At 37.4% G+C, this 27,751-nt stretch overlaps 4 protein-coding genes across 7 annotated transcripts; 3 read left to right on the top strand and 1 right to left on the bottom strand.

Annotated features, from left to right (window-relative positions):
• Nucleotides 1-28: 28 nt before the first annotated feature.
• On the bottom strand, nucleotides 29-13,298 carry LOC127786777 (pentatricopeptide repeat-containing protein At5g39680). 4 transcript variants are annotated; one of them, XM_052314430.1, is made up of 4 exons: nucleotides 9,390-13,298; nucleotides 1,372-1,414; nucleotides 633-696; nucleotides 31-555 (listed from the first exon to the last, which is right to left on the bottom strand). In XM_052314430.1, exon 1 carries the CDS (start codon nucleotides 12,012-12,014, stop codon nucleotides 9,930-9,932), a length of 2,085 nt encoding a protein of 694 aa, XP_052170390.1. In that variant the 5' UTR covers nucleotides 12,015-13,298; the 3' UTR covers nucleotides 31-555; nucleotides 633-696; nucleotides 1,372-1,414; nucleotides 9,390-9,929. The 4 variants fall into 4 exon arrangements, with proteins under 4 accessions (XP_052170387.1, XP_052170388.1, XP_052170390.1 ...); XM_052314427.1 differs by having other exon boundaries at nucleotides 29-555; nucleotides 633-1,414; XM_052314428.1 differs by having other exon boundaries at nucleotides 29-1,414; nucleotides 9,390-12,224; nucleotides 12,764-13,298.
• LOC127786803 (uncharacterized) lies at nucleotides 816-1,903 on the top strand. The gene is made up of 2 exons (XM_052314465.1): nucleotides 816-1,328; nucleotides 1,433-1,903. The coding sequence occupies exons 1-2, from the start codon at nucleotides 816-818 to the stop codon at nucleotides 1,901-1,903; spliced, it is 984 nt and encodes a 327-aa protein (XP_052170425.1).
• A 10,273-nt stretch (nucleotides 13,299-23,571) lies between the features above and the next one.
• Nucleotides 23,572-24,677, top strand: LOC127787195 (glutaredoxin-C11-like). The gene has a single exon (XM_052315120.1). It carries the CDS (start codon nucleotides 23,926-23,928, stop codon nucleotides 24,232-24,234), a length of 309 nt encoding a protein of 102 aa, XP_052171080.1. The 5' UTR covers nucleotides 23,572-23,925; the 3' UTR covers nucleotides 24,235-24,677.
• Nucleotides 24,678-26,730: 2,053 nt separating this feature from the next.
• Nucleotides 26,731-27,544, top strand: LOC127787055 (monothiol glutaredoxin-S9-like). Its single transcript, XM_052314903.1, has one exon. It carries the CDS (start codon nucleotides 26,983-26,985, stop codon nucleotides 27,286-27,288), a length of 306 nt encoding a protein of 101 aa, XP_052170863.1. The 5' UTR covers nucleotides 26,731-26,982; the 3' UTR covers nucleotides 27,289-27,544.
• The last annotated feature ends 207 nt before the right edge of the window (nucleotides 27,545-27,751 follow it).

The following is a 27,751-nucleotide window of genomic DNA, read 5'->3' as shown; positions in this document are numbered from 1 at the left end:
CTTATTATAATACCAATTGGATATGAATTTAAGTATAATTAACAGTAAGTGTCCTGTTTTCTTTTCTTTTTTTTAAATAAATAAGAAGTTTCTTGTACAGTTTTATCTTAAGTTCTTAACCGTGAGAATAATAAGTTAATAATCAAGTAAAAGACATTAAAAAGGAAAACTAACTTAATCTATCAAATTTTAAACAAGGCCTGGGAATACTAAAAGGCTCAAGAGATATTCTCTTATATATGAATCCCAATAGAACTTAGCAACCCATCCTCTTCGTATCCTTATTCATCTGCGTTTCTCTTTGTCTTCAACTTTTGTCAATATGGTATTTGGCAAGAGAAAACTGCAGGAGCCTTTACCTGATAACACTATTGCTTCTCATGAGAGCCAAAAATCTAATTCCAGTGATAGTGAAGAGTCATGTGAAAATGCGGAAGAGTTCCAACAAGATGAAAATCTAATTTTTGCAACTTGCACAGACAACCCAGCATCCTACAGAAGCAGATTTATTATCAAAGCCGCCACTATGGAATGAAGTTGTTATTGTTACTGGTGCTGCACAAGGGAAAAATCCTGGAGGGTCAAAATTGTGGAAGTGCAAATATTGAAATAAGGACTTTCAAAGCTCATACACTAGGGTTCACCAACACTTCTTTGGGCCTGGACCAGGGAAGAAAGCTGGCATTCAACGGTGTCCTACATTAATGAAGAATCGGGAAGAATATGGAAGAATTAGCAGAAAAGTCTAAGCAGCAGAGCAACATGGTATATCTTCATCCTTAAAAACATCTACTGTCAACAAGAAGCAACAGCCTATGGTTTCAAAACCCATTGAAGATTCCTTCCATATCCTGGAAAGAGAACAAGTTGATTTAAAGGTGATGAGAGGACTTTGTGCAAATGGGATTCCATTTAATGTTTTGCGAAATCCTCAATTTGTGGAGATGGTAACAGCAATTAACAGAGGCCCAAAAGGTTACAAAGCTCCATCTTTTGAAAAGGCAAGAACTGTCTTGTTAGATGAATGTAAAAGAAATGTGGAGAAAGACTTGAGTCCAATCCAAGACACTTGGTACAGCCAAGGTGTCTCTATTGTATCAGATGGGTGGACAAATGTCAAGCACAAGCCATTGATAAATGTTCTTGCCGTCAACTCTAGAGGAGCAATGTTCATGTATGCTGAAGACTTCTCTGGAGTTGAAAAAATAGGTTCTGCTATAGCTAAGTTTCTACTCAAGGCGATTGAAGAAATTGGACCATCAAATGTTCTTCAAGTGGTGACCGACAATGCAACAAATTGCAAAGCAGCTGGACATGAAATTGAGAAGGTACATAAACAAATTTTCTGGTCTCCTTGTGTGTGGTCCATACCTTGAACTTGATTTTCGAAGATTTTGCTGAATGCTTTGATTGGCTGCAAAATACATATAAGAATGGGAAAGCCATTGTCAAATATATGAACAACCACACACAATCCTTGGCAATGTTTAGAGCTAATTCAACACTTGAATTGTTAAAAGTTGCCAAGACTAGATTTGCTTCACATTATGTGCTACTAAAGAGGCTACTTGATTGTAAAGATGCTTTAATCACCATTGTTGTTCGAGATGCATGGAAAGAATGGGTAAAACAAGGAGATGAATGCACAAGAACAAAGGGATCTATGGTTGCTGAAATAATTCGAAGTGAAGAATTTTGGGAGGAGGTTAAAAATATAATTCAGATTATAAAACCAATTTACTTGTTGATCAAATTTTGTGATGGTGAAGGCCCAAAGATGGGGGAGTTCTATGAAAAAATGGATACGATGCTGGGAGAAATAAAAGACATAATGGGCAGCAACAAATATGCAGATTGTTACCCCAAAATGGAAAGCATCATTATAAAAGGTGGACCAAAATGAATTATTCTATTCATTGTCTTGGTTTTGCATTAACCCCTAGATTTTATGATCAACTTTACCTTGGAACACCAGCACCTGGTGGGATTGCTAGAAAAGCCCCAAATTGTGACAAGTAAGTTGTTAAAGGGGTTATGGATGTTTTTGAAAGGATAGGTAAAGATGCAGCAGAGCAAAGACTCTTACGTGATCAATTTGCCACTTTTCACATAAAAAAAGGCATTATACTATGCCACAAGCTCAAATGGATGTTGTGACAATGGATGCTATTGATTAGTGATCTACTTATGGGTCAGAAACTCCACAATTGTCACAGCCAAGGGGGTAATATTGTAATTAGTCATTCAGTTAGTTGAGATAGTTACTCGCAGGCATGGACTAGTGGATGTAGAGAATTAAAGCTAAGTGCACATAGCCACTTGGCTGGCCATTTGGCTGTTCTAGAAGATGTACTAACCGCCTCCCTTATAAATAAGAAGACTACAACGAGGATGGGGATCATGTGAGAATACTACACTAATCTTTTCCCTTCTTTTCTCTCTCAAATTCTGTCTCTCTTATCTCTCTCTTTCTCTCCAATTCTCTTTTCCCTCCCTCGTTTTCTCGTTTCATTCTTTCCCACCTATTATGTCTTCTCCAAATTAAAGGAAGGCCTCTATTCAAATCGAGGATATGACAACAATTAATAGAGGTGGCAAAAAAGGTATTATCTCAACTTGTTAGTAGTTCTTCGACTGAAAGAAATTGGAATACTTATTCTTATATTCACAATGTGAAGTGAAATAGGCTGAATTGTTCAAGGGCTGATAAACTAGTATTCATTTATTCAAACATTCGTCTTCTGTCACGATTTTCTGAGGGCTACAAAAATGATCCTTCCAATGAATGGGATATGGATCCTGATGACACATGCTTGGAGGAATCCTCTATAAGCATATTTGAGATGAGATGGAGTTCACTGGATACTGATATTCCAAATGCAAATGATGAACAACAACAAAGGACATTTACAGAGAGAACTAGCAAGGAAAAGGAATTAAAATATGAGTTATGTTTTGCTTTATCTTTTTGTATTAATATATTTTGTTATGTAACAGTAAAACAGATTTGGTGAATCTTGTTTTGACATTTATCTTGTCTTCATAACATTTATTTTATGCAGAATTTTAATTTTTCACAGTTTGTATATATATATATATATATATAATAGTTTTCTTTCTAATTAACATTGTTTAAACTTTATATAACTTAAAAAGAAAAATTGTGAAATTATATTAAATTTATTGAATATATGAATTTGATAATGTAAAGAACGAACTGAGCAAAATTTCCAAACGTACCACGTCCCAAAATAGCGCACCAACTAAGCCTACCCCCTACGTACCACATATCTAGCTAGGTAACGTACCATATACCCGAATCCGTACCATGGAAAAGAACTATTCAAATTGTCCACTTGATTGTCTACTTGGCTGGTGAGATCAATATAAATACAAGCTGATCTCACTCGAAGAAGACATGAATGAATTGAATCTTGAATTTTCCCTCTAAATTCTCTCCCTCTCTCTCTTCATCTTCTCTCTCTCTCCGATCAAGTCTCTCCTACACAATTCTCCAGAATTCCGAAATTCTTGAGATATACTCCTTAGATCTGTTGGACTAGACAATTTGGTATCAGAGCAATCCAGGGCCAAGCGAAGCTGCGGGAAAGATATGGTGATGGCAGATGGCACGAGGATGAAGAATATGGAGGCGCAACTACACCAATTCGAGTCCATAGTATCAGACTTGCAGGCAAGGGTAGATTAGCTAGAATTTGGATCAAATCGTAATCACAAGGCGATCATCTCCATTGATCGCAAATTAGATGGTGCAGTTAATCAAATTCGAGAAGAAGTAGGAGCGCAGATTCGTGAGAAGCTACAAGGCTTCATGGTCATGTCTGCGCGACAATAATCGGTAAGCCTCTCCCCAGATTTTCCTCCTAGGGAAAGGGCAGATATGTTCCTTCCTGGCCATGGGATGAGTCAGAGGAGACCAAGAACCTCTGAGATTGGGAAGGAGCCAAGGGAAATGGGGGAGAATGTGGTTGGTCAAAGGCAAGGGGTGAATGGAGGCCTAGGCCACCTGGGCATACCAATGCCAAAATTGGATATCTCCGTGTTTAATGGAAGTACACCTCGGTGGTGGATTAAAAGATGCGAGAGGGCCTTTGAGTGGTTTGGAATCCTTGAGCACCAGAAGGTGACCATGGTTGCGACCTACCTTAACGATGCTGGGGATGATTGGTACCAAGGATGGGCCAAGACAAGGGGGAATGCCCATGGGCGGAATTTGTAGCAGAATTCTACTAGAGGTTTGGGGAGAGAGGAATGACAGATGTGGTGGAGGAGTTTAACAAGATAAGACAGAATGGATCGATGGTAGCGTACTAGAGGAGGTTTGAGGAGCTGAAGGCATTAATGCTCAACCATAACCACTACCTTACAGAGGTTTATTTCGTCTCCAGTTTTATTAGTGGATTAAATGAGGAGTTAAGGCACACGGTGAACGTGTTGTAGCCACAGACCCTTAAGCATGCCACTGATAGTGCCCAGTTGCATGAGCTAACAGTGGAAGTGCTCATGAAGAAGCAATGATTTATAAATAGGGGAGGAACACACAATGTGTTAGCTCCCGTTGGAAAGATTCAAGGAAGGGAGAATTGGAAATGAGTGCAAGGGATGAGGAGCTTACCACTTCCAGGCCCTAAAACACAAGGGGATAGGTTGATAGAGCAAATGAGGCAAGCTAATCTTTGTTTTAAATGTGGGGATAGGTATTTCCCCAAGCACCAATGTAAGAAGCAACTGCTTCTATTGGAAGGAGAGGAGGAACACATGTTAGATGTGCCTGAAGAAGGAGAAGAAGACAATGGGGAGATTTCTCTACATGCCTTGAGAGGACTGGCCAACAACAAAATTATCAAGGTGGAAGGGAAGGTAGGAGAAAGCAAGTTGATGATCCTCATTGACAGTGGGAGTACCCACAGTTTTTTAGACGAAGGTACAACCAAGCGATTGAAGTGCTCACTGATTAACACACAACCACTTTCAATAACGGTGGCTAATGGAAGTAAGGTGATGAACAAGTCAGCTTCCGCTGACTTCTGTTGGGAGATGAAGGGTGAAGAGTTCGAGGCAAATTTGAGGTTATTAAAATTGGGGGGGATGTGATGTGGTCTTGGGGGTAGACTGGATGAAGCAAGCGAGCCCCATTTGCTTCGATTTTAACAGGATGGAGGTGACCTTTGAGAAAGAAGGGAAGGTGTTGTATTTTGAGTGAAGCTTCAAACGGCAGCGTTTCTGGCAAGGCTGGAGGGTCTTTTGGCAACCCCCAAGGCTGCCCAAAACGGCAGCGTTTTGGGCCCTGGGTGGAAGGCCAAAACAGAAACTGCCTTTGCCATTTCACTTGGCGAAACACCTTGTCGTTTTACCTGTTGCTTACCCTATCGTCGATGTTGCCTCCTGTGCCTTTATACGACTTGATCTCCATCACTGGTGTCTTCTTTATATCCTCTACAGTGGCCTCGAGATCAGTAGCGCGCACAGCCTCCAATTATCGTCCTCGTGTTTGGTTTACTCAATTCATTCTCTGTATTTTCTTTCTCTCTCTGTATAGTTTACGAATGTTTATTTTCTCTCTAGGGTTTGTGCCTCTAACCTGTAGTCCTATGGTTATGGGGCCGATTTAAGGTGAGAGTTGATTTTGTACAGTGAGATTTGAGAGTTTTCTTTGTTTTGTAATCAGTGGTTGTAAACGTTTTTATCCCTATAGTGCAGTGAACTCCCTTTGCCGGAGCTCAACGTGGACGTAGCCCTCTTTAACGGGTGAACCACGGTAAATCGTTTGTGTTTATGTTTTTGATTCGTTTTATGTTTCTGTGTATGATTCAGTACATTTATTCGCTTATGAAATCGGTCTGTTTGTTTAAGTTATAAAGGGTTGATCTAGGGTTGAATTTCGTCTCATCCCAACAGAAGGGAATGACATTGGTGGGTAGTAAGGAAGTCGGAGTGTGCAAGATGATCATGGGAAAGAGTTTACAGAAGAAGCAGAAACTAACTCAGGTGGCCCAACTTTTCTCTATACAAGCAGTGGAAGAAGGGGAGGAGGATCAAAGGATAAACAGTGAACTCTTACTGGTGGTCAGCAGCCCCTATCAAGCAGAGTGGGAGGTAAATCAACTCAACCTACTTCATATGCTTTTGTTTGAATATGAGGATCTCTTTGGAGAGCCAACAACTCCACCTTCTCCTAGAACCCATGACCATTCCATCAATTTGAAACTCAATTCTGAACCCTTTAATGCATGAGCCTATGGATACCCCCAGCCCAGAAAACACAGATAGAGCAAATGGTCAAAGAAATGTTACAATAGTCTCTAATTCAACATAGCCACAGTCCTTACGCATCCCCGGTATTGCTAGTAAAGAAGAATGATGAATCATGGCTTTCCTGTGTAGATTACCGCCAACTAAACGCCATGACCATCAAAAACAAATACCCAATTCCACTCATTGAAGACCTCCTAGATGAATTAAGGGATGCAACCATTTTTTCTAAGCTTGATCTAAGAACTGGCTATCATCATATTCAAATGAGCCCTAAAGACATACCCAAAACTGTTTTTCAAACCCACCAGGGCCATTACGAGTTCTTAGTAATGCCCTTTGGCCTTACCAATGCCCCAACTACTTTTCAATCCTTGATGAACCACATTTTTGAACCCCACCTAAGAAACTTCATCCTGCTATTTTTTTACAATATATTGGTGTATAGTCGTATTTTTTACCAACATTTGACGCACCTTAAAACCTTTGAGAGTCAACCAATTGCATATCAAGAGGTCGAAAGTGCGCTTTTGCTCAAAGGCAGGTGGAGTACCTCGGGTACATTATCTTGGGCCAAGGGGTTAGCACAGACCCGAAAAAGGTAGCAGCCATGCAATCTTGGCCAAGGCCTAACACCCTTAAAACCTTGAGAGGGTTTTTAGGTCTAACAGGGTACTACAAGAGGTTCGTGAAGAACTACAAGATCATTAGTAGGCCTTTAACTCAATTATTGAAGAAGGAAGGATTCAAGTGGGATGATCAGGCTAAAGCAGCCTTTGAACAACTCAAGAGGACCATGAGTGAGACCCCGGTGTTGGGCCTACCTGACTTTAACAAAACCTTCATGCTAGAAACAGATGCCTGTGAGACTAGAATTGGGGCAGTATTAATGCAGGAGGGAAGGCCCCTAGCATTTCTTAGCCAAGCCTTAGCCCTTAGACATGTGGGGCTTACGAGAAAGAGTTTGTAGCAGTGTTGATGGCAGTAGACAAATGGAGGCACTACTTAGAAGGGGCTCAATTCATGATCAAGACAGACCATCCAAATTTAAAGATTTTGCTTCAACAGAAGCTACACACTCAATTACAAAGAAGGGTATGGCAAATCTGATGGACCTTGACTACACTATACAATACAAGAAGGGGAAGGTAGTAGTAGTAGTCGTAGCACATGGTAGTTGGCAGTTGTATAGAATTTTGGTGGGAATTAAGGTATTCCCCAGTCTATTGTGGTAAACTCTACTAAAATCTCTAGGGTCTAAGCTAAGCATGTCATCAGCCTATCACCCCCAAATTGATGGACAAACGGAGAGAGTCAATCAGTGTTTGGAGAACTACCTAAAGTGCTTATGTTTCCACCACCCCAAGAGCTGGCACAAGTGGCTATCATTAGCCCAGTAGTGGTACAACTCCAGCCACCACACTTCTATCGGGATGTCACCATTCAAAGCCCTGTTTGGGTATAAGCCCCCACTACTTCTTGCTATTCAGGAGACTACCAATGTGGCAGCTGTAGAAGATCATCTCCAACAAAGGCAGGAAATCTTGGGACAGCTAAAGAGGGATTTAGCTATGGCTCAGAATAGAATGAAACAATAGGCTGATAAAGGAAGAGGCGAGAGGGAGTTTGCAGTAGGAGATGAGGTCTATATGAGACTAAGGCCAACCCACGTCTGGGCATTGACTACAAAACCAGTGTCCAAGTTAAGCCCCAAGTACTACGGCCCCTTTCCCATTGAGGCTAAATTAGGTAAGGTGGCATATCAGTTGCGACTATCGGAGAATTCGCATATTCATCTGGTGTTCCTTGTGTCACTATTGAAGAGAGGCGTTGGAGAACAACATGTGAGTGCAAGTATGCCCTAGGGTACGAGTAGCAGTGTGCCTCAGGCAGAACCCGCTGCTATTCTAGATAGAAGGGTCATTTACAGGCATGGAGCCCCCATAACCCAGGTGCTAGTGAAATGGTCTCATCTTCATAACGACCACAACACATGGGAATATCTCCCTGATTTGCTCACACAGTTCCCTAGGATAGCTAGTCTACTTTGTATTTCTTGAGGATAAGAAATGTTTCATGGGGTGGGTAAACTGTCATGTGCTTAACATACAACAATAACATATCCAGCATTTATCCCACTACGTGGGGTCAGCTACATGAATTCTAGACTTCTATGTAAGTTACGCCCCAACAAATAGTTTGTCTAGAATTCATATTTGGATCCGACTAGGTTTTACACTGACTGTCAGCTACCTAACACAACCCTCCTCCTTTATCTGGGCTTGGGACGGGATGTGAATAACATCCCCTAGCGGAGTAATGATGAAATGAAGTTTCAACACCATCTTCATATGGAGAAGTTTCATGAGATGGTGGTGAATGAAGATAATTGATATAGTTGTGTTCCATCACTTAGTTGACATGGTGAAACCAACAAGTATAATATGGAAACACAACAGTGTCATGTGCCTAACATGTGCTTACTAAATAAAGAGAGGCGGGAAGGTAGTAGTAGCCGTAGCACATGGTAGTTGGTAGTTGTATAGAATTTTGGCAAGAACTATTCAAATTGTCCACTTGATTGTCCACTTGGCTGGTGAGATCAGTATAAATACAAATTGATCTCACTCGAAGAAGACATAAATGAATTGAATCTTGAATTTTTCCTCTAAATTCTCTCTCTCTCTCTCTTCTTCTTCTTCTCTCTTTCTCCGATCAAGACTCTCCTACACAATTCTCCATAATTCCTTGCAAAATTTTTGAGGTATACTCATCAGATCCATTGGACCTGACATGTGTATACATGGGTCGTGTGTTTTGACTTCTATTTGTCCTCTATAATGGAATTCTTAGAAAATGTCAATTGATACTAGCTAGTCAGTAGCGACGAGAATGTTGTACTTTAGAAAACATGCAATTCAAGTTCTTCCTAAATGGGTTCAGTTAAATGCTATGATTTTGTTTTCAGCAAACACAGTTTAATTAGCAGGTTTCCTGCTTGAAAATAAATGCAATGATAATCATGTTAGTTATTCATACAAAGAAAAATACAAAGGAAAGAGAAAACATACTAAAACTATATTCAGTAGCTAGATCATTCTAAGAGAAAAATGGACCTGTTTCCACTAGGAATGGGTTCCTTTGTGTAGAACTTTGTATCATCATGGTAACGAACCTCTGGGACACAACTTTTTTCCATTTCACTTGCCTAAACTTGCTCGTTGCCTTCGTGAATAAAGAAAAAGGAACCTCTGATTAAATCTGATGACATGAATAGGATACTTTGACAATGCATTTACAGAAGAAGGTACCAAAGATCTGAGCGCATGATTCAGAAGGAATTCAATTGGTTTGTCAAGTCAAAGAAATTGTAGATGTTCCTCCACCATAGACCATGCATGTTTCTTCATATCGACTAGCAGCAGCTGGCTGGTTGCACTTGCACAATGGCCTTCTGTGGTCACTAATTAAGGTCTCTAAAAGATTAAGCCCAATGGTATACTTCCAGGGCGAAGGGAGACATAGAACTAATGTTCCCTGAGAAGAATGTCCAATTCAACTAGCTGAACATGGAACAAAACGATTATCCTTCAGTTGCGCCACAGAGAGAGCCTGATTTCGTGCAACTGACTTCTTTCACATTTGCTCTAGAAATGTCACCAATAATCCCCACAAGAACATAATCCATCTCGAAAAGAATGGAAACGATTAACATCTCTCACAATTATCATTCTGTTAGTGATTTTTGAGATAAGCTTCACAGCAGAGTGACAATCTCCACACATCCTTAGGTTCTTAATGACATGAACTGGTGCTTCTGCAGGTGTTTTCATGAGGCCATATGCTATTGCCAGCTTTTCACTATGATAACTAAGATAATGCTCCTTTTGTTCCTCCTCCACGTCATGCAGTACAATAGCAAGATCTGGCACATAGCCCAAGGGCTTTATCTCGGCCAGCAGTTCCCTTACCTTCTCATAAATCTGACTAAATTCAGGGTGTTTATTATCATCTGAGACGAATATATGAGTATGATTTCTTATCTCTATCCAACTAGCACCAGGTTCTTTTTTTATAATCCTTTCTCGCATTAGCTTGCGAATCCTGGCGACTCCATCCCACCTCTTGGCCCTGGCATGCATGTTAGACAACAAACTATAAGTTCCCACATCGTTAGGGTCCATATTCAACACAATTTCTGCAACTTCCTTCCCTAATTGATAATTCCTATGGATATGACAAGCACTCAGCAAAGTACGCCAGGCAACAACATCCCATTTGACTGGTGTAGACCGCATGAAATTTTCAGCTTGTGCAAGTAAACCAGCTTTTCCTAGAAGCCCAAGAATACAGGTGTAGTGCTCCAATCCAGCTTCAATCCCAAGTTGATTCATTAATTGGTTCAAATAGTAGAAGCCTTCTCTTACCCAACCCAAGTGTCCGCAAGCAGAAAGAACTCCAACAAAGGTAACATAGTTAGGAGGCTCCTCAGCAGCTAGCATGTCTTGGAACACAATCAAAGCTTCCTTACCAAGCCCATGATGCGAGTATCCACATATCATTGCATTCCAAGTAACAAAATCTCGATATACCATATCATCAAACACTTTACTCGCAGCTTCAATGTTCCCACCTTTTGCATACATGTTGATGAGAGCATTTCCCACAATAACATGATGCCTGAATCCAACCTTCTGAATACGTGCATGAACTGAATTTCCATGTCCAAGTGCAGATAAACCAGCACATGAGTTCAGCAATACAGCAAAGGTATATTCATTTGGTATTATACCCTCAAGTTCCATGTCAAAGAAGAGTTTCAGTGCTTCCTCAAACCACCCATTTTGTAGGTGAGAGGCCAATATTGCTGTCCATGCGACTACATTTTTCTTTTGTAGCCCATCAAATACATTCCTTGCCATTGCTATGTTGCCACATTTCCCATACATGTCTATAATTGCACTACCGATAAACTCATCAAACTCAATATCTGTCTTCAACAAGCGGTTGTGAACTTGCAAACCCAGTTTCAAATCTTTCAGACCAGTGCAAAGGCCAAAAACAGTAACATAAGTAACAGTATCCCATGTCACACACCCGCCTACCATCCTACCAAGAACTTCAAATGCTTCATTCAAGTACCCATGTTCCATAAGTCCTTTAATAATAGAATTATATGTAAAAACATCTGATTCGGGCACTGAATTTAAAACACTCATGGCCCCTTCCAAGTCTGAACACATCGAATACAAGCACGTAAGTGCATTCTTGACATACTGATGCAACACCAGTCCAGTTTTCAACACATACGCATGGCCCTGTCGGCCCTCTACAAAAGACCCACTGTCAGAACAAGAAGAAAGGACTGTTGCCAGTACATACTCATTTGGGCGCAAATCATCTGCCAGTGGCATGGCCTTGAACAACCACAGAACCTCCACAGGAAACCCGTTATGCAAATATCCAGCCATCAAACTACTCCATGAAACCACATTCCGTTCGTGCATTCTATCAAACAGTTGGCGAGCAGTTACAACATGGCCACATTTTGAGTAGAGATTTATCAATGAATTCGTGGAGATCACATGGTCTGGAGTGGCTTGTTTAGTTACGATCAACTGGGCATGAATTATTCTACCCAAGTTCAATTTTTTAGTATCAGCAAAGAGTTTTAAGAACTTAACAGTATCTTCAAGCGAAGAGCGTATGCAATGGCTTGGTTTGAGTAGGAAGTTGGGCATTTGCTAAGTTACCTACATTCGCATGCCAAATGGACGGAATCGTTGAGGAATCAAAGCAAAAGAATCAAGTGATTTCAAACAGCAAGGCAAAGTTCGTGGCGACTGCCATTGGAGGATCTCTTACGGGATTTTTGAATTGAATCCTCCCTCGTTGTTCGGAGGGGGAAGGCTGATAACCAGGGGCAGATCCAGGAATTTAGGTTGGGGGGGCTGAAATTTTAAAAACTTAATATAATAAAATTCTTATGTAACCAAAAAATCAGTACAACAAATTTTCATTAAACTTGTGCTCGACGAGGTTTTGAAACAAAAAATTCATCTAGATTGATGTAAATTTCAGGAGATAAACTTGAAGGAATTGATGTAAATTCACTAGATTAATTTTGCACACTATGAATTGAAGTACTTTCACTGGTATGATGATCTCTCTTTCTGAAAAAAGATAACAATGTTTTTTCTTTCTTTGAAGAAGATTGTTGTTCCATTCTAAATTCTAAAATACACAAATAAAATAGCACAATTCAATAATCGAACAATTAAAATATTTAACTCAAGATTTGAGGCAAATGCAAGGCCATTACAACAACTCTATTTCTAGAGTTCAAACAAGAGAAGGCAAAAGTATGGTCGATTCAAATATCCAATCACAGATTCACAATAACAAATTCCAGGCTTCCAACCACGACAATTCCTAACTAAATGCAGTAGTCAAATAGGCAAGCAGACACAAAGTTAGAAAAATCACTTACTTAAAACTTGCTGAAAAAAGGCAGAGACTTCAACAACAAATCAACCATAAACAGGTAAAAAAAATATGGCCGAAAAACAGAAAAACTATCTAGATTTAGCTGTCAATCGAGAGAATCAAAGAAGAGAAAACATTCCAGTAATACAGATCCCTGCTCGAATGAAGCAGATCTGGAGACTGGAAGTTTGGGGGGTAAAACGAAAATCTGAATCAGAGGCAGCGAGCGTGGGGTCGAGGGCGACTGGCCGAGCGAGCGTGGGGGCGAGGGCGAGCGAGAGCAAGAGAGAGGCAGTCAGGCAGAGAGCGAGGGGCCGAGGGCGAGCGAGAGCGAGAGGGGTCGAGCGAGAGAAGGAGAAAGGCAACGAGGGCCGGAGGGCGAGCGAGAGCGAGAGGCAGCGAGGGCGAGCGAGAGCAAGAGAGAGGCAGAGAGCGAGCGCGAGTGCGAGTGGACGAGCAAAAGAGAGGAGGCAGAGAGCGAGAGGCGGCGAGGGTGAGCGAGAGCGAGGTCGAGAGAGGAAGGAGAAGGGTTTGCAGGTGGGCTGGGCTGGGCTGGGCTGAAAAAATTTGAGTTGGGGTGAGCCTATTACTAAATATTTTTAAATCTTCCTTTATAATTTAAATTTTGTTATGGGCTATTCTGGGCAAGCCGCTCACATATAGGTCCCTGCTGATAACTGTTCCAATTTTAAATAATTCATAATGGGCCTAGAGAGGTCTAGTCAGCATAGGTCGGACCAAATCTAGAAGTAATGGACCGGATTTCACAAATTGGATCCAATCGAGGCTTAAGTTACATGATGAAAATGTTAAACGACGCAATATAAAATAGAAATAAAAAAACAAAAAATAGAAATGTGAAAAAAATGTATAAATAAAAGAAATATAACAGATTTTTTATAAATATAATTTTTAATATAAAATATTATAAATATAATTATTCAATTTAAAAATAAACATAAATTACATAATACATTTAAAAAAATACAAACATAAGTTTTATAAGTATTACATACATTCGCACATATTAACAATCAATATTCTATAAATATTACATACATTCACATAGTAATATTACATACATAATTATAAGTATTACATGCTATATATTATATACATAGTATTGATTCACATAATATATTATATAGTCATATGCGATACATTCATTGATTCACATGATATATATACATACATAATACAATATAAAACTGAAAGAAATATATACAAAGATAGAAGCTGGATGGTTGTCGTTGGTCATTGGTCGTCAATTGTTGATCAAAAAGCCAACTCAGACAAACTTTTGTTGTGTTCGTGAATCAACGACAACACTAAGCAATTGGAGTTGTAAATCAATTCGTGTTGCATGGAAACGATGGCACTGAAGACAAAAACGTCGAATTGTGTTTGTGAATCAACAACGGCTTAGCTTAATTTGTGTTTAAGAATTGATGGCACTACCAAGTAATTAGAATTGTGAATCAACGGCAACACTGAGAACTAAAACATCAATGTGTGTTTGTAAATCGATAATAGCTTAACCCAATATGTGTTTAATAGGTTTTAAATCTTATGGCGCACACCCAATAAGGGTGAAAATTACAAAAACTAACCACCGTACTCATACAAAATTCGTTTTTAACCACTTTTAAAAAAAAAACATTTTTAACATTTCAAACAAACTAATTACATGATATGCACACTTTATCAGATTCGACCATCATTTTATTTAAAAAATAAAAAAATAACTAAATACCAAAATATCCTCACACACGTTAAACCCACAACATTATGCAAATACTAAAATACCCTCACCCAACCTCATTACCCATTTCACCTACCTGGTTATCTTTCTCACTAGCGCTGCATGACCGTTGCCGTGACAACCACCTGACCACGGCCATGATAGCCACTATTACCGCCGTCGTGACCGCCACTGTTACCACCGACGTCGATCTCATCATCGTTGAACAAGGTTAGAGTTTTTTTGCGTGATTTTAGTGAGGAAAAAATTTGCTGGAAATGGTCGCCGACGACGAAGCCTTCGTCGATAACGGTAGAGACCCGACAAAGCCTTATCGTCGGGCTTCATCGCGAACCAAGCCCAATGGTGCAACTTCGTTCTAGATGAAGTCGGGTTTCCACCGTGCCTAATGTCGAGAAGCCCCCGACCGTATGCCCCCTCATCGCCTAATGGTCAGGGGAGCCCAATAGGGCCTCGTCACAGATGATTTTCGTCTGCAATGATGGGGCTTCGTTGCAAGCTTTGTCTGCAATGAGGCTCAATCAGGCTCCCTGACTGTTGGGCTGCGACCAATCCCGATTGTCGCAGCCTGATCAGGCTTCGTCGGGTTGTGATAATCAGACTTCGTCGGGCTGTGACGGTTGGGTTTCGTCTGCTTGTACTTGTGTTTGTTTTTTCCATGGTCACTGGCTAAGATAATTATTGTTTTTGTATTTTATTTATTTATTTTTCTTACTGATGGCTAAACAACAAACTAGGAAATTTACTTATGTTCATGCTCACTAGATATTACCACTGGGAATACGAGTTACTACTCACTGTGGGATCAAACACCTTGAGACAATGCGTAGTGCTTTAAACCGTTACAAGTTATTGAATGGATTCCTGCAGGGCCCATTATGACATTTTTTGAAGATACATATGTCCCTCTATTTGACTGCACCATAATTAATATATCATGTTCTACTTAGAGAGGTGACATTTTTGGGTGCCCGCCATGAGGAGATGTGATTTAAGATTTGCGACACGCCGTACAGGTACGGGAGGCAGAAGTTTGTACTTATTAGGGGACTCCAATTTGGGACTATTGATAGAGAAAGTTTTGAAGCAAAGCCTGTTGAGTCGGACAATTTATGTGCGCGACAATTTCCACAGCATAAGAAATGGGTGATTGGAGACGACATTGAATTACTAATTAATACCAGAGAGGACATGGTTTCAGATGATGTCCTGAAATTGATTTATATTACTGTGGTCGACATGTTTTTGTTGGGCAAGGATGAGCGCAGACATGTGGATGATTTCTTGTGGACTATTGCCGAGGATTTACATGCATTTGAGGGGTTCCCTTGGGGTACGTATATTTACAATAAAAGTCAACATTACATTCGGCTGCTCACGAAATAAAGGAAACTGACTGATGAATATGGGAAGAAAATCAACCTTTATGATTTTGTGTGGGCGTTTCAGGTACAATCACTAATATATTACTCTCTCCTTATTGTATTACATTACATTATTGTATATGATTTATCTATAGTAACTAAACGTTCGTTTTTTTTTTTTTTTTTTTTTTGGCTCTCTACAGTGGTGGTTGATCGAAACGTTCCCATGGGTTCATAATAAATGACCCGTTAGACTGTTCAACGCAAACATTTCAAGATGTAGAAAATGGTTATAGAAAAAAAGACCACACATAAAAATTTACGACGACTGCCTCAAGAAGGAAGTAAGTGTGCAACCTACCCTAAATTTTATTTATTTATTTAAATCATATCTATCTAAATATACAAATTTGTAGGCATGAAGATCGAGTCCGACGCTCGAGCCCACTGATACTGAGTGGGAAATGAATTTTTGGAGTTCCTTTAATCCTTAGCACTCGGTTGGGGTCGACGTTTATAAATTTGGGGGCAGATGGGGTGACTAGGAGAATGAGGAAGGCGAATTTGAGGAGAAAGCGAGTAGGATACATGTAGATGGGGAGGGAGGAGAGGAGAATGAGGAGAATGATGAAATACTCCCTGACAGTCTGCACTACGAAAAAATATAAGGCTGCGGTATGATTATTATTATTATAAAAAATATTATAATAATAATAAAAAATATAAGGATATATATAATTTTTTTTAGTTGCCTTTTGTAAATCATTAAGATGCTGAAACTAAGGCTAAAGATGTTGCGAATAATGGATGGGAAAATGAGTCAGATGAGGACACAATTGTTGCGACTAAAGAGGGGGCAGGCAGCACTGTGTGCTCATCTACGCATCCCACCTATTTTTCCAGATCATAGTGATCATGCTTATGAATAATACCGGGGTGATGATCAAGTAGATCCTAATCATCACGATGAGGAGCATGCATCTACATCTGGAGTAAGTTTCAAAATTTACTTTTATACGTTTTACATCATTTTGAAATACCATTTTATAATAGTTAGTTTGTGTTCAGTTGTAGGAGAAGGAAGTGGTTAAAGTCGACAGACGACCTATGCGAGATAGATTGTCATCGCAGTTTCATCGGCTACCCTTCACTGATCCAACCAAACATAAAAAGAGAAAAAATGATGTCGCGATGGAGGCGTTGAACGTGAACCCAGGGCCGCTGGTACTAGACCCAATGCCGCCAGACGTGGAGACAGTGCCTCATGAGAGCTACATATAGTTCATAGACTCCAACGAAAATATTAGCTAAGTAACTAGTACATTTTTCTATTTACATTAATAATATATTCTTACCCTTATTTATTCCTATTTTTTTGTTATTATAGTCTTCACACCAGTTTCCCTCTCAACCTAACACTGGCTGACCTCCAAGACATAGAGAATGAGGCCACATAGCTGGAGAGTCATCATATCGATAATTACATATTTTGCTTTATTTATCCAATGATTCAAAACCAATTTGTAAAAATTATTTAGAAGATTTTTTTAAATCTTAAAATTTTTTTTTGTTAATCTCCAACTAATATAGAAAATCATAGATCATTTGGTTTTCATTTTAACAAAGTATTTGAAATTGATTTTTGTTTCCAAATTATATATTTTGATTTAGAGTATAAAATCATTTGATATTTTTCATCATAAAAACTAAATACAAGAGTAAAACATTAGTGTTTGAGAATCGATAGCGACACCAAGCAATTATATTTGTGAATCGACGGTGACACTGTGCACCAAACAATCGAGGATAAAGGAAAACAATGATAAGGGGAACAACCATATCACTTCCCATGTGTTCTCTATCTTAACCTATCTCTCATGCACTCAAAAACTCTAATTTCTACCTACACTGCCTTTATAACACCCCGAATGTGTTATTCATCACCCAAAAATAGAGAAAACATATATTTTATTCTACAACAAAAACAACAATTAATAGAAACAATTAATTCCCCCATCTTCTGTCTACTTAACCACGAACAATTTTACTTGAATTGAATTTACTTCTCAAAACTCTAGTAGATTGTTAGGCTAATTCGCAATCGTATGAATCGCTCAAGTAATATAATTAATGAGTAAGAGTATCGATCCTATGAAGATTGGATTAAATACCAAAATTTAATTAACTTTAATATTATTTAGACTATAAAAAGAAGTTGAATTTGAATAAATTAAACTAATAAGAACTAAAATTAAATGCAAATTTAAAAATAACTCAACTTAGATAAAATGGAGGCAACTAGGGTGTTTCGAATCCATTTATTAATCCGTCTTAATTTTTAATCAATTGGGTTTCTATCGATTCGATGGGGTAAATATCTAAATTGACTAGTTTCTTTCCAAAGATTTACTAACTTAATTAAATCTCAATTTGTTAACAATCAACATATTTCCTAATAGTTATAACAAATCGAAATTCATTGTTAAGTTCCAATTCATTATCTCTCATAAGATTCAAGTATCAAATCCCTTATCAATTATATATCTTATAAAATTTATTACTTCAACCTATTATGAAAATCACCTCTCGATCTCAAATCATAATACAAAATCAATTAAATGATGGTTAAATCACTCAACGCATTAAGAACAAGTAATAAATAATTGAAATCACGATAAAAAATCCAATCAAAAAAAATTAATAATTCATAACAAGTTTCATCTTAAATCCTAATTAAATAAAATTAATGAAATTTATAAAAATAAAAACAAAAATTGAAAAGAAAATTGAAGCTCCCTGCGCCGCTGCAATTGCGCAAGCGACATTCATGTGTTTGCCATTCTCTTTTCCTATCTGTTAATTGCCTATTCCTTCACATGCGCCCACGCCTTGCTTCCAATGTCCGCCCAGCCTCTCTCTCCTCAATTCCATCCCCCCCTAACCTTCATATATTATATATATATATATATATATATATGTATGGAACCCTACTTCTCCATCTTCACGCCACTTTATAATATAAATAATATAATATATAATATATATACATAATATAATATATAATCTATGATATAATAAAATATATTATTTAATATATTATTAATTATATTATAATATTAATTTATTATTTTTATTTTTATTTTTAACTCAAACCCCTAATATTCTTGTAAAATAACAAAAATTACTATAAATTAAATATATATAAAGAAAACTTAAAACACTAGACAGTTTTAAGTAAAATACATATAAAATATTAAAAATACTACTTAATTATGATCAATAAATATATAAATAAATTACCACGTCATAGGTGCCCTTAATTAAAGACTATTTTAGTTAAATTAAAAGTAATAGCTAATCAAAAGCATAGGATTGAATTTCAAAATTCTACTTAAAACCTCCTAACGTAGTAATCGAATTTTTCACTTTAATATATACCCCTTTAATTATAATAAAATTATATTTTATCATTATATATATATGAATACATATAAATATACTAATAATATATAAATGTAATAATACATTATTATTTATATATATTATTTCCTACTTCATCAAAGCTTTGGCCACGTTAAATATGTATGTATATTTTTTCCTCATTGTTAATTTTGACTTTTTCATTTTTATATACCATCATTTCACAAGGTCTTGAGTAACAAAATTAATTACACCTTCAATCATACAAAATAATAATCCAAAGTAAAACATCCATGGCATTTGCTCGGTCACCTTCTCTTTCTCTTTCGAAGATTTGAATTCATCTAAGCATTTTTTAATGCGAGAGGTAAACAGCATGAATATTTAGTAAGGATTTAAAAAATATTTTCATACAGGTTATAACTAGAGGCGAATCAAAGAATAGGTGTATAGTGGACTAGGTGGGATGGGCAAAGGGTTGGGTAGGGTGGCCATGCAGTGCATATATATATATATATTGATGTCTGGAAAGGTTGGTACGGACTGAAATCCAATCCAACTTTTTCCTAGATCTGTCTCTGCTTATAACATAAAAATGAGTTAAATAATTTGATATATTGGTTACTAGAGATTGTTAACCTACTTTAAACTTTTACCATATGACCAACTTGCAAGATTGCTCCAAGATGCATTCAATATTCATCTATAATAAAAACATATCACATTTAATAAAAATGATAAGAAATATTCAAGGTGTAACAATTTTGCTTGGCCTCTAACCCCACCACAAAACCATTGGCATGTGCTTTATTCGTCTCAACTACTTTTGCAAAACCTATATTTTTTATATCCAAATCAAAAAAATAAAACATTTCATTGGGTTTTATTTAATTTGGAATCAAGATCAAACCTTTTAATGGGTTGTTTCTAGTTTCATCGTCGAAAACCCATGTTCCAACCAACCATATCTCTTTTTTTTTTTTTAATTTTTATTTAGTAGTTTGTTTTAATTTAATTTAATTAGTAGTTTAATTACCATAATTTAAGATAATCAATATTTAATTAATTTAATTAGAACTAAATCACAATAACCTCTAAAATTATTTCCAAACCATGGAAGATATTTGCGCAAATAACCAAATCATTTGGGGTCTGGATGCAATTTACCCATCTTTGATATGTCAGTTGTTTCTTCAATTTGCCACATAAATTTTACTTTTTAAAAAAAAAAAATTACCTATGAATTAAGTCATTTTAAAAGTTTAGAGATAGACAAACAATAGGAGTTTTATGTATTTACTTCAATTATTATAATTATTGAGCTTTTTGATTCTTGACATCATTTAAAATTTACAGAAAAAAAAATTAAGTGTATGAACTAAATTTGACCAAAATGGAGAAGTTTTTAAAGGTCGAATTGACTTTTTTTTTCAAAATATTTAATTAAATAAATTTTATACATATTGAAAATTTAAATCTTTTGATAAATTATACTCAACATTCATAGATTTAAAATAAATATATACCATGCCTTCACTTTTCAAAAATAACCCTGATTATTTTTTTTATTCAAAAGTTATATTACATTATCCCCAAAGGTTAGATTTATATTATATTTATCTTCGAAATTTTACAAAATTATATGAGTTTTTATCAATGTTTTGACTCAAGAGAGTTCAGCATATTTTTAATATGTGAAAGATTACTACTATAATTTTTCAAAATTTTAAAAGTGCACAATGTAATTTATCCTAAAATTTTCAATTTTTTTGAACATATTGGAAATTAAGACTAGGCTCAATCTTGGACCTAATCTTATTCATAGTAGGAAGATTCATTTTTCACTTTATTTGCTATTTAAGAAAATAAATTACACTAAACATTTCTAAAACTTAGCTAAAAGAGACAGATATTATAGATATTTGAAATATCGGAGCAGTTTGTATTGATTTTATAATTTTAGTTACACTTTCTCCATTATAGTTGTTAAAATTATTAATATTATAAAAATACCATCACATTTTCTATTATTATTTATTTATTCTCTCTACTTTGTTTAATGAACTAGTCAAAATTTAGCAATTTGTCATTTATTTCTCTCGTTCTTTGGTTAGGCCATAGTTTACCAAACTAGGGAGAGAGAGAGAGAATCAGAGTTGGATTTTAACTAATTCTCCATACAAGGAGAAGAAAGAAACAAGGAGAAAAAATATAAAGGTATTTTTGTTGTATTAAACTTTTTAGTATATGGAAAATAACTGTAATAAAAAAAAGTATAATTAGAATTGTAAAAAATCAGAAAAAGTCACTATTATCTCTCAAATAATAGTGATGTCTCTGTATTTTTGCTAAACCTCAAGAGAACTGAGCATGATTTACCCTTCTTTTACTAGCAACACAACTCCTCCACTCATCCCCAAGTTTACTAAGCTAGAACTAATCAACATAAAATGAAAATAGAAGCAACAAAAAATATTAGGTAGAAAATTTATTCTCACCCTATCTTTATAAAATTGGAGTCTCGTGTATTTGTCCTTTTTTGTTTTAAAAAAATCACAACAAACACTAGGAATTCAAACTCAAACATCTACATAACAAAATATACCTACAATAGCAGAAACAATAGCAAGTATTAATTTTACAAGGTGGATATCTAGAAATCACCATTTAAATTTTTTCTTTTCATGTTTTATGTGATGCTGAATATTAGAGAGTTAAATGTTATTCCGCCATTTTTTTTTTTGGTAATCCAAGTGTTTAAGTTTCGCCTAAATAATCTTGGGAAGAGCAGTTTCTTCCCCTAGTTCGTCTTTAGGTAAATCTGGATACGGTCACAGTCTATACATACTCGAAGTGGACTTTCGAAAAACGGCTACGTTTCTCGTGGACTCCACTTTTACGTCATGCAGACGAGACCCCTGGAGGGGCAACTGGGCATATCATGACCCTGTCTTCACATGGACAACTTGTCTTCTAGTCTTGCTACTGTCTTCTAAGACTCCATAAGAATTTGAACCTCTAATGTTCCTACTTTTCTTCTTATGCTTTACTATTGTGCCATGCCCGTGGGGGCGTTATTCCGCCATTTTTACTAGTGTAGAAGAGTGATTATGAAAGATCTGACTGGCAATTACTACTGTAGAAGAGTGATTATGAAAGATCAGGCTGGCAATACAATGCTTATGTTTTGCAATTGGAAAACACGGCTAAAAAGGAGAAAAAATTGATATGCACCATAATTTATCACACTAAACATTGTTTTGGTTGATTAGCTGACTACCACATCTAGAAAGCTCAAGTTGAGAGCAACCAAAGATTGAATATGAAACGAGCAAAAGAACATCTCAGTATCAAGGAAGCTAAAATGCCTCATAATTACATGCCAAAAATCACTGCATTCAGCTATTTTCAACATCCAGACCCACCTGCATTAAGTGAAGTCAGCTACAAAAATTTTAGCTTACTAATATTTTGTTACGCAGACTATTGACTGTTTATTGCAACGTTTCTCCTTTATTCAAGTTAGAGACCGGCCACGATAAGAAATAATACCTCTAAAAAGGGGATCAATCCAAATGGCAATTTCAGAAAGGGCTCCTGAAATTCAAATGGCAATTGCATGGCTGCATCAACAAGGGGACCAATCCAAGAAAGTGGGAAAGATTTGGATAAACACCTCACCCCAATTCCACATCAGCCCAAGGATAACACCAAACCAGAAAAGGAAAGAACCTAATGGATCAAGATATCCACCACCGCCGCCGCCACCACCCCCCTCAATGTCAATACCCCTCCCTGCTCTTTTGACACACTTTGGACTCTTAGATTGCCAAGGGGCCAGCCAAAGATCAATTAGTCAAAGTGAGTGGCGCCTCTTCATCAATGCCGCTTGCAATTTCAGGCATTAATCTGCACAAGAATAGAATGTGGACTGTGAGAGAATAAGACTTGGAATTTGCACAGGTCAATGAATCCATCATCCATGTGATTACGTTATAATATTAGTAGTTGTTTCTTTCCGAAAGGTGCTTCTTCAAGATAGAAGAAGAATATATCCTCCTCCACCCCCCCCCCCCCCCCCCCACACACACACAAATTTCTTTTATTATTTTGTTGTTGTTGTTGTTGTTATCATTGATGCAGGCTCTAAAATTCTCTCATCTAGCTCTAATCTTAGGAGTACGGACATTCCAGGGGAGACGTGGACTATCGATATGGATGATACTAGGTGTCAACTTGTTCCTAGCACAAGCAGTCATTGTCAAGCAAATCGTCCGGAAGCATTTTTCTTATCCAAACATCTTAAGGAACTTTTATTTTATCGGTTTTATTTGATTTTTTCACCTCCTTTTGGGATTAAACAATGCAATCCCAGTGCTTTCAACTTCAACTATAAATATGGGTTGATGAAAGCTCTAAGTCCACCATAGATAAGCCTTAGGGGAACACAAATCTTTAGTGCAAGTTCATTTGGTTGGCTTTCGACATTCCTTGTTTTTCTACCTGGTTCAATTAGCAGAAAGAAGCTGCATTTCTAGTGATTTCCTAATCTATTCTTCACATTGCTCTTGTTAAGTTTGGTAGAAGTCGTCAATCAGGTCGGGCTGCTTTTTTCCCTAAATGGACAGGATTAGAGATCTGGCATCAAGAAAGGCTGCGGTGATCTTCACCAAGAGCTCATGTTTCATGAGCTATAGCATCGAGACTCTGTTTCATGAACTTGGTGCAAGTCCAGCCATTCATGAGCTTGACCGAGAGGCAAATGGAAGGGAAATGGAGTCAGCGCTACAAAGGTTGGGGTGTAAGCCCTCTGTTCCAGCAGTTTTCATTGGCGGAAATTTTGTAGGCTCTGCAAAAGATGTCATATCTCTTCATGTTGATGGCTCTCTGAAGCAAATGCTCATTGATGCCAAGGCTATCTGGTTCTAGCAGTTAGCAGTCCTAGAACCACCCCTTTGTGATGTTAGAGTCCATGCTATACTAACCAAGCTCTGGTACCATCTTATATGGTTGGTACATCAAGAGCTTTTCCTTTTTGCTTAGTAACTAAGTTCAGTCACTGGAGTGTATAAAAAGCCAGCCCATATGGATATGGCTAATAGAGTCCTATAAACCTCGAAAACTCAGCAGAGAAAGAAATTGTAGATTTTCTGCTGTTTTCTTGTGTATCTTTGTTGACTTTTTGTGTGTGCGGGTGTGCATTTTATGCTTATGCACTTAAAATCCGAAATTAACTTTGTGATCATATGTCTTGGCAGACAATGTCCCACTATTAAGAAGAAACTAGCTTCCAGACAAGCTACACTAAACAGAATAAAATTTACAGAATGCATCACTTTGAATCAGTAATCAGATACGGCTTGACAGGAAACTTATCCACAAGTCACAAGGGATTCCATTTACCACAAGTGATTGTTTGCCAATGTCAGCAAAACATATATATTGTACCTCCAAAAGATTGACAAATAATGTTAAATCAGTAGTTTTATTCACAAGTATATCAAACTTTTAGTCATAAATCACTAAGCAATAAGCGTGTCTTATAACAGAATCTTGTTGCCACGCCTACCTTGTCTCCACTAGCATTCAATCTCCCAAATCAAAGATCAATATCATCACAAATCAGGTTCATTTGGCATCTGGGAAGACTTTATTAAGCCTGTTGATTGATGCCACAAGAAATGAAAGGATAAAAAGGAAATGCTGGGAACTTATTTAGGCCACTTTGAATTCCTTCATATCTAAAAAGCGTAGTACTGTTACCTTGTGATGCTGTTAAGCAACTTTCCACAAGCCAACGATGAGGAAATTGTTGAATATAGTGAAGCATCAACTCAAAAAGGTTGTCGTTTTGAACCAAGGATGGAAGGCCAGATGGCAATCACACATTAGCTGCTCCAAAACGCTGCCGTTTTGGAGCCCGTGTGCTTGGATGACCAAAATGGAAAACTCTCTTGCCGTTCTGTTATTGGCACGTTTAATTCTCCCATGACATTTTATCATTTTGCCTACTGTTGTGGATGCTATTGATCTGATCTCCAGCGCCTATTTCCACCGTTGCTTTGCCTCATACCCTACCTATTTAAATCCCACTATTCCTTGGGATTCGGTGAAGAAAAGAAAGAAGTTGGGTTGTTTTTAGGGTTTTCTCTCGTTTTTCTCTGTACATATTCTTCTTCATTTTTCTCTGATTCTTTAGATACACTTTCTAATTTGTTTGTGATCTTTGGGTGTTTTTGTTAGAGGACCAGTGAGTGTACAATGCGGGTGTGAGCTTTGTATAGTGAGAGTATAAACATTTTTCTAATTGGTGCACTAGGCTCTTCTCGTTGGAACTCAACATGAATGTAGCTCTATTTTTTAGGGTGAATCACAGTAAAATCTTGCTGTGTTCTTTTTCATTTTACACCACAATAAAATCTTGCTGTGTTCTTTTTTATTTTACTTACTATTTTTATGTATGTGTATATTTGTACTTTCAGCCTTCGAATATTTATTTCAAATTCGTTTGGGTCTACGCGTTAAGAGGTGCCCGAGGCTATTGCTCGTCCCAACAGAAATATTCTGGAAATTCTCCCAAAGACATACCACATACGTGACCAGTAGTAATGTACAGAGACAAATATATAAATGTATGAATTAAGAACATATAAGCAGGCATAAATTTGATAATTTTCCTTATTATCATGACCGTCGATGCATATCGAGTGAAAATCCATTGCGTATCCTTTAAAGTCAGAAGTTCCTAGATCACATGGCACATTTCCGTGAACTCATTCAAAGAAGGAATGGCTGTTTCATTATTTGCCCAACAAGAATAGCAGTCTTCATTATGTGCATGAAAGGAATTTGCCTGCTCATCCACGTGTGACCACTTTATGGTCCGGGAGCTCTATGTACAAACAGAGACTTACATGCTTACTGGAGAGAAGGAATAACGCAAGTTGGTGGGCGCAAGACAAAGAATCACAGCCACCGAAAGCTATCTCATTCGTATCTCTCTAGCAGAGAATATTAAGAATATGATTTGAGAATCTTGGGTATAAGAATTTTACACCTTTGAAGCATTTCTGCTAATGATGTGCAGTCGTGAATCTGAGAAAGATGAACACTTGGTAATTAGCCTGAACACGGCTGTCACAAACCAATTCAATCAAACAGTTGATCATGTTTACAATTAATCCTCTAGTATAGTAATAAAAGATACATGTACAAAATGGTTCTGGTCACTCCATCATGCTGCTGATTCAAAAGTTGTGCAGAAATTATCTTCCAACTTGTTCAGTGTGTGAATCGCAGACATACCTATCGTTAAAAGTAACTTTATTAATTCAGCATCTAAGTAAAAGCACACCATCTTTTGAATGTTCTTGTTGGGGAAAGGAGTCACCCTGTTGGTTTTATAAATAGAGTAGCACGAAACTTGAGTAAAGCAACCTTTAGCTTCAAACTCATTTCTCTCTTCCCCACTTCTCTTTTTCCTTATTTCCGTCTCGTATCGGAACTCCCACCACTGGATTCCAATCGAAATTGGATTGAATCCAGTGGGTGGTGACATCTCAAAGTAATTTTAATCAGACTCAAGGACTCCTCTAGCCAAATTTTAAGTATTCCATTGGTTCTGTTGTACTTGTATATCAAAGTAGTTCTCTTACCTTCTTGAGTTTGGAAGTTGAGATGGACAAGGTGACAAGATTGGCCTCCGAGAATGGGGTGATGATTTTCAGTAAGAGCACTTGCTGCTTGTGTTATGCTGTCAATATTCTATTTCAGGAACTTTCTGTGACTCCTGTTGTTCATGAGATTGATCAGGACCCTGAAGGAAGGGAAATTGAGAGGGCTCTCTTGAGGATGGGGTGTAATGCTCCTGTGCCAGCAGTGTTCATAGGAGGCAAGTTGGTAGGTTCCACCAATGAAGTCATGTCTCTCCACCTAAGCGGCTCCCTTATTCCACTGCTGAAGCCCTATCAGGCTCAGTCTTAATTCTACTGCTCTCATGAAATAGTACAAGAATAAGCTTGGCCAACACTATGGCTCTTTAATCAGTAGTCTATGTAGCTATTTTATGTATTGAATGCCAGGTAGCTTTCCATTAGCTTAAGTTTGTAGCTGCTTTGCCTAGCAAAGAAAGAGGAAAGGAAGTAGCCTAGCTATTTACTTTCCTTGATGAAGTTAACTCTATGTATTAATTGTCTCCTCTATTTGGTATTGATGAAAGTCAGTTGCAGTTATTCAGTTATTAACTTGTCATCCTGGGAAAAATGGGCAAAATGAAACAACACCCAAGAAAACTGAGGATGATATGTTGAAATTATCATCTGTAATCTCCTTCCCCCTCTCTGCTGCCCCCCTCTTTCCCTCTCAGACACACACAACCACCACTGTGGCATTGAGGGGACAAACCTGTCAGATTGTCTGTTCAGATATATTGCAGAAATATTATTAA

Source organism: Diospyros lotus, chromosome 12 (assembly GCF_014633365.1).
Source record: "Diospyros lotus cultivar Yz01 chromosome 12, ASM1463336v1, whole genome shotgun sequence".
Classification (NCBI taxonomy): domain Eukaryota; kingdom Viridiplantae; phylum Streptophyta; class Magnoliopsida; order Ericales; family Ebenaceae; genus Diospyros; species Diospyros lotus.
Note: the sequence above shows the minus strand (reverse complement) of the source record. Positions and strands in the feature narration are given on the sequence as shown.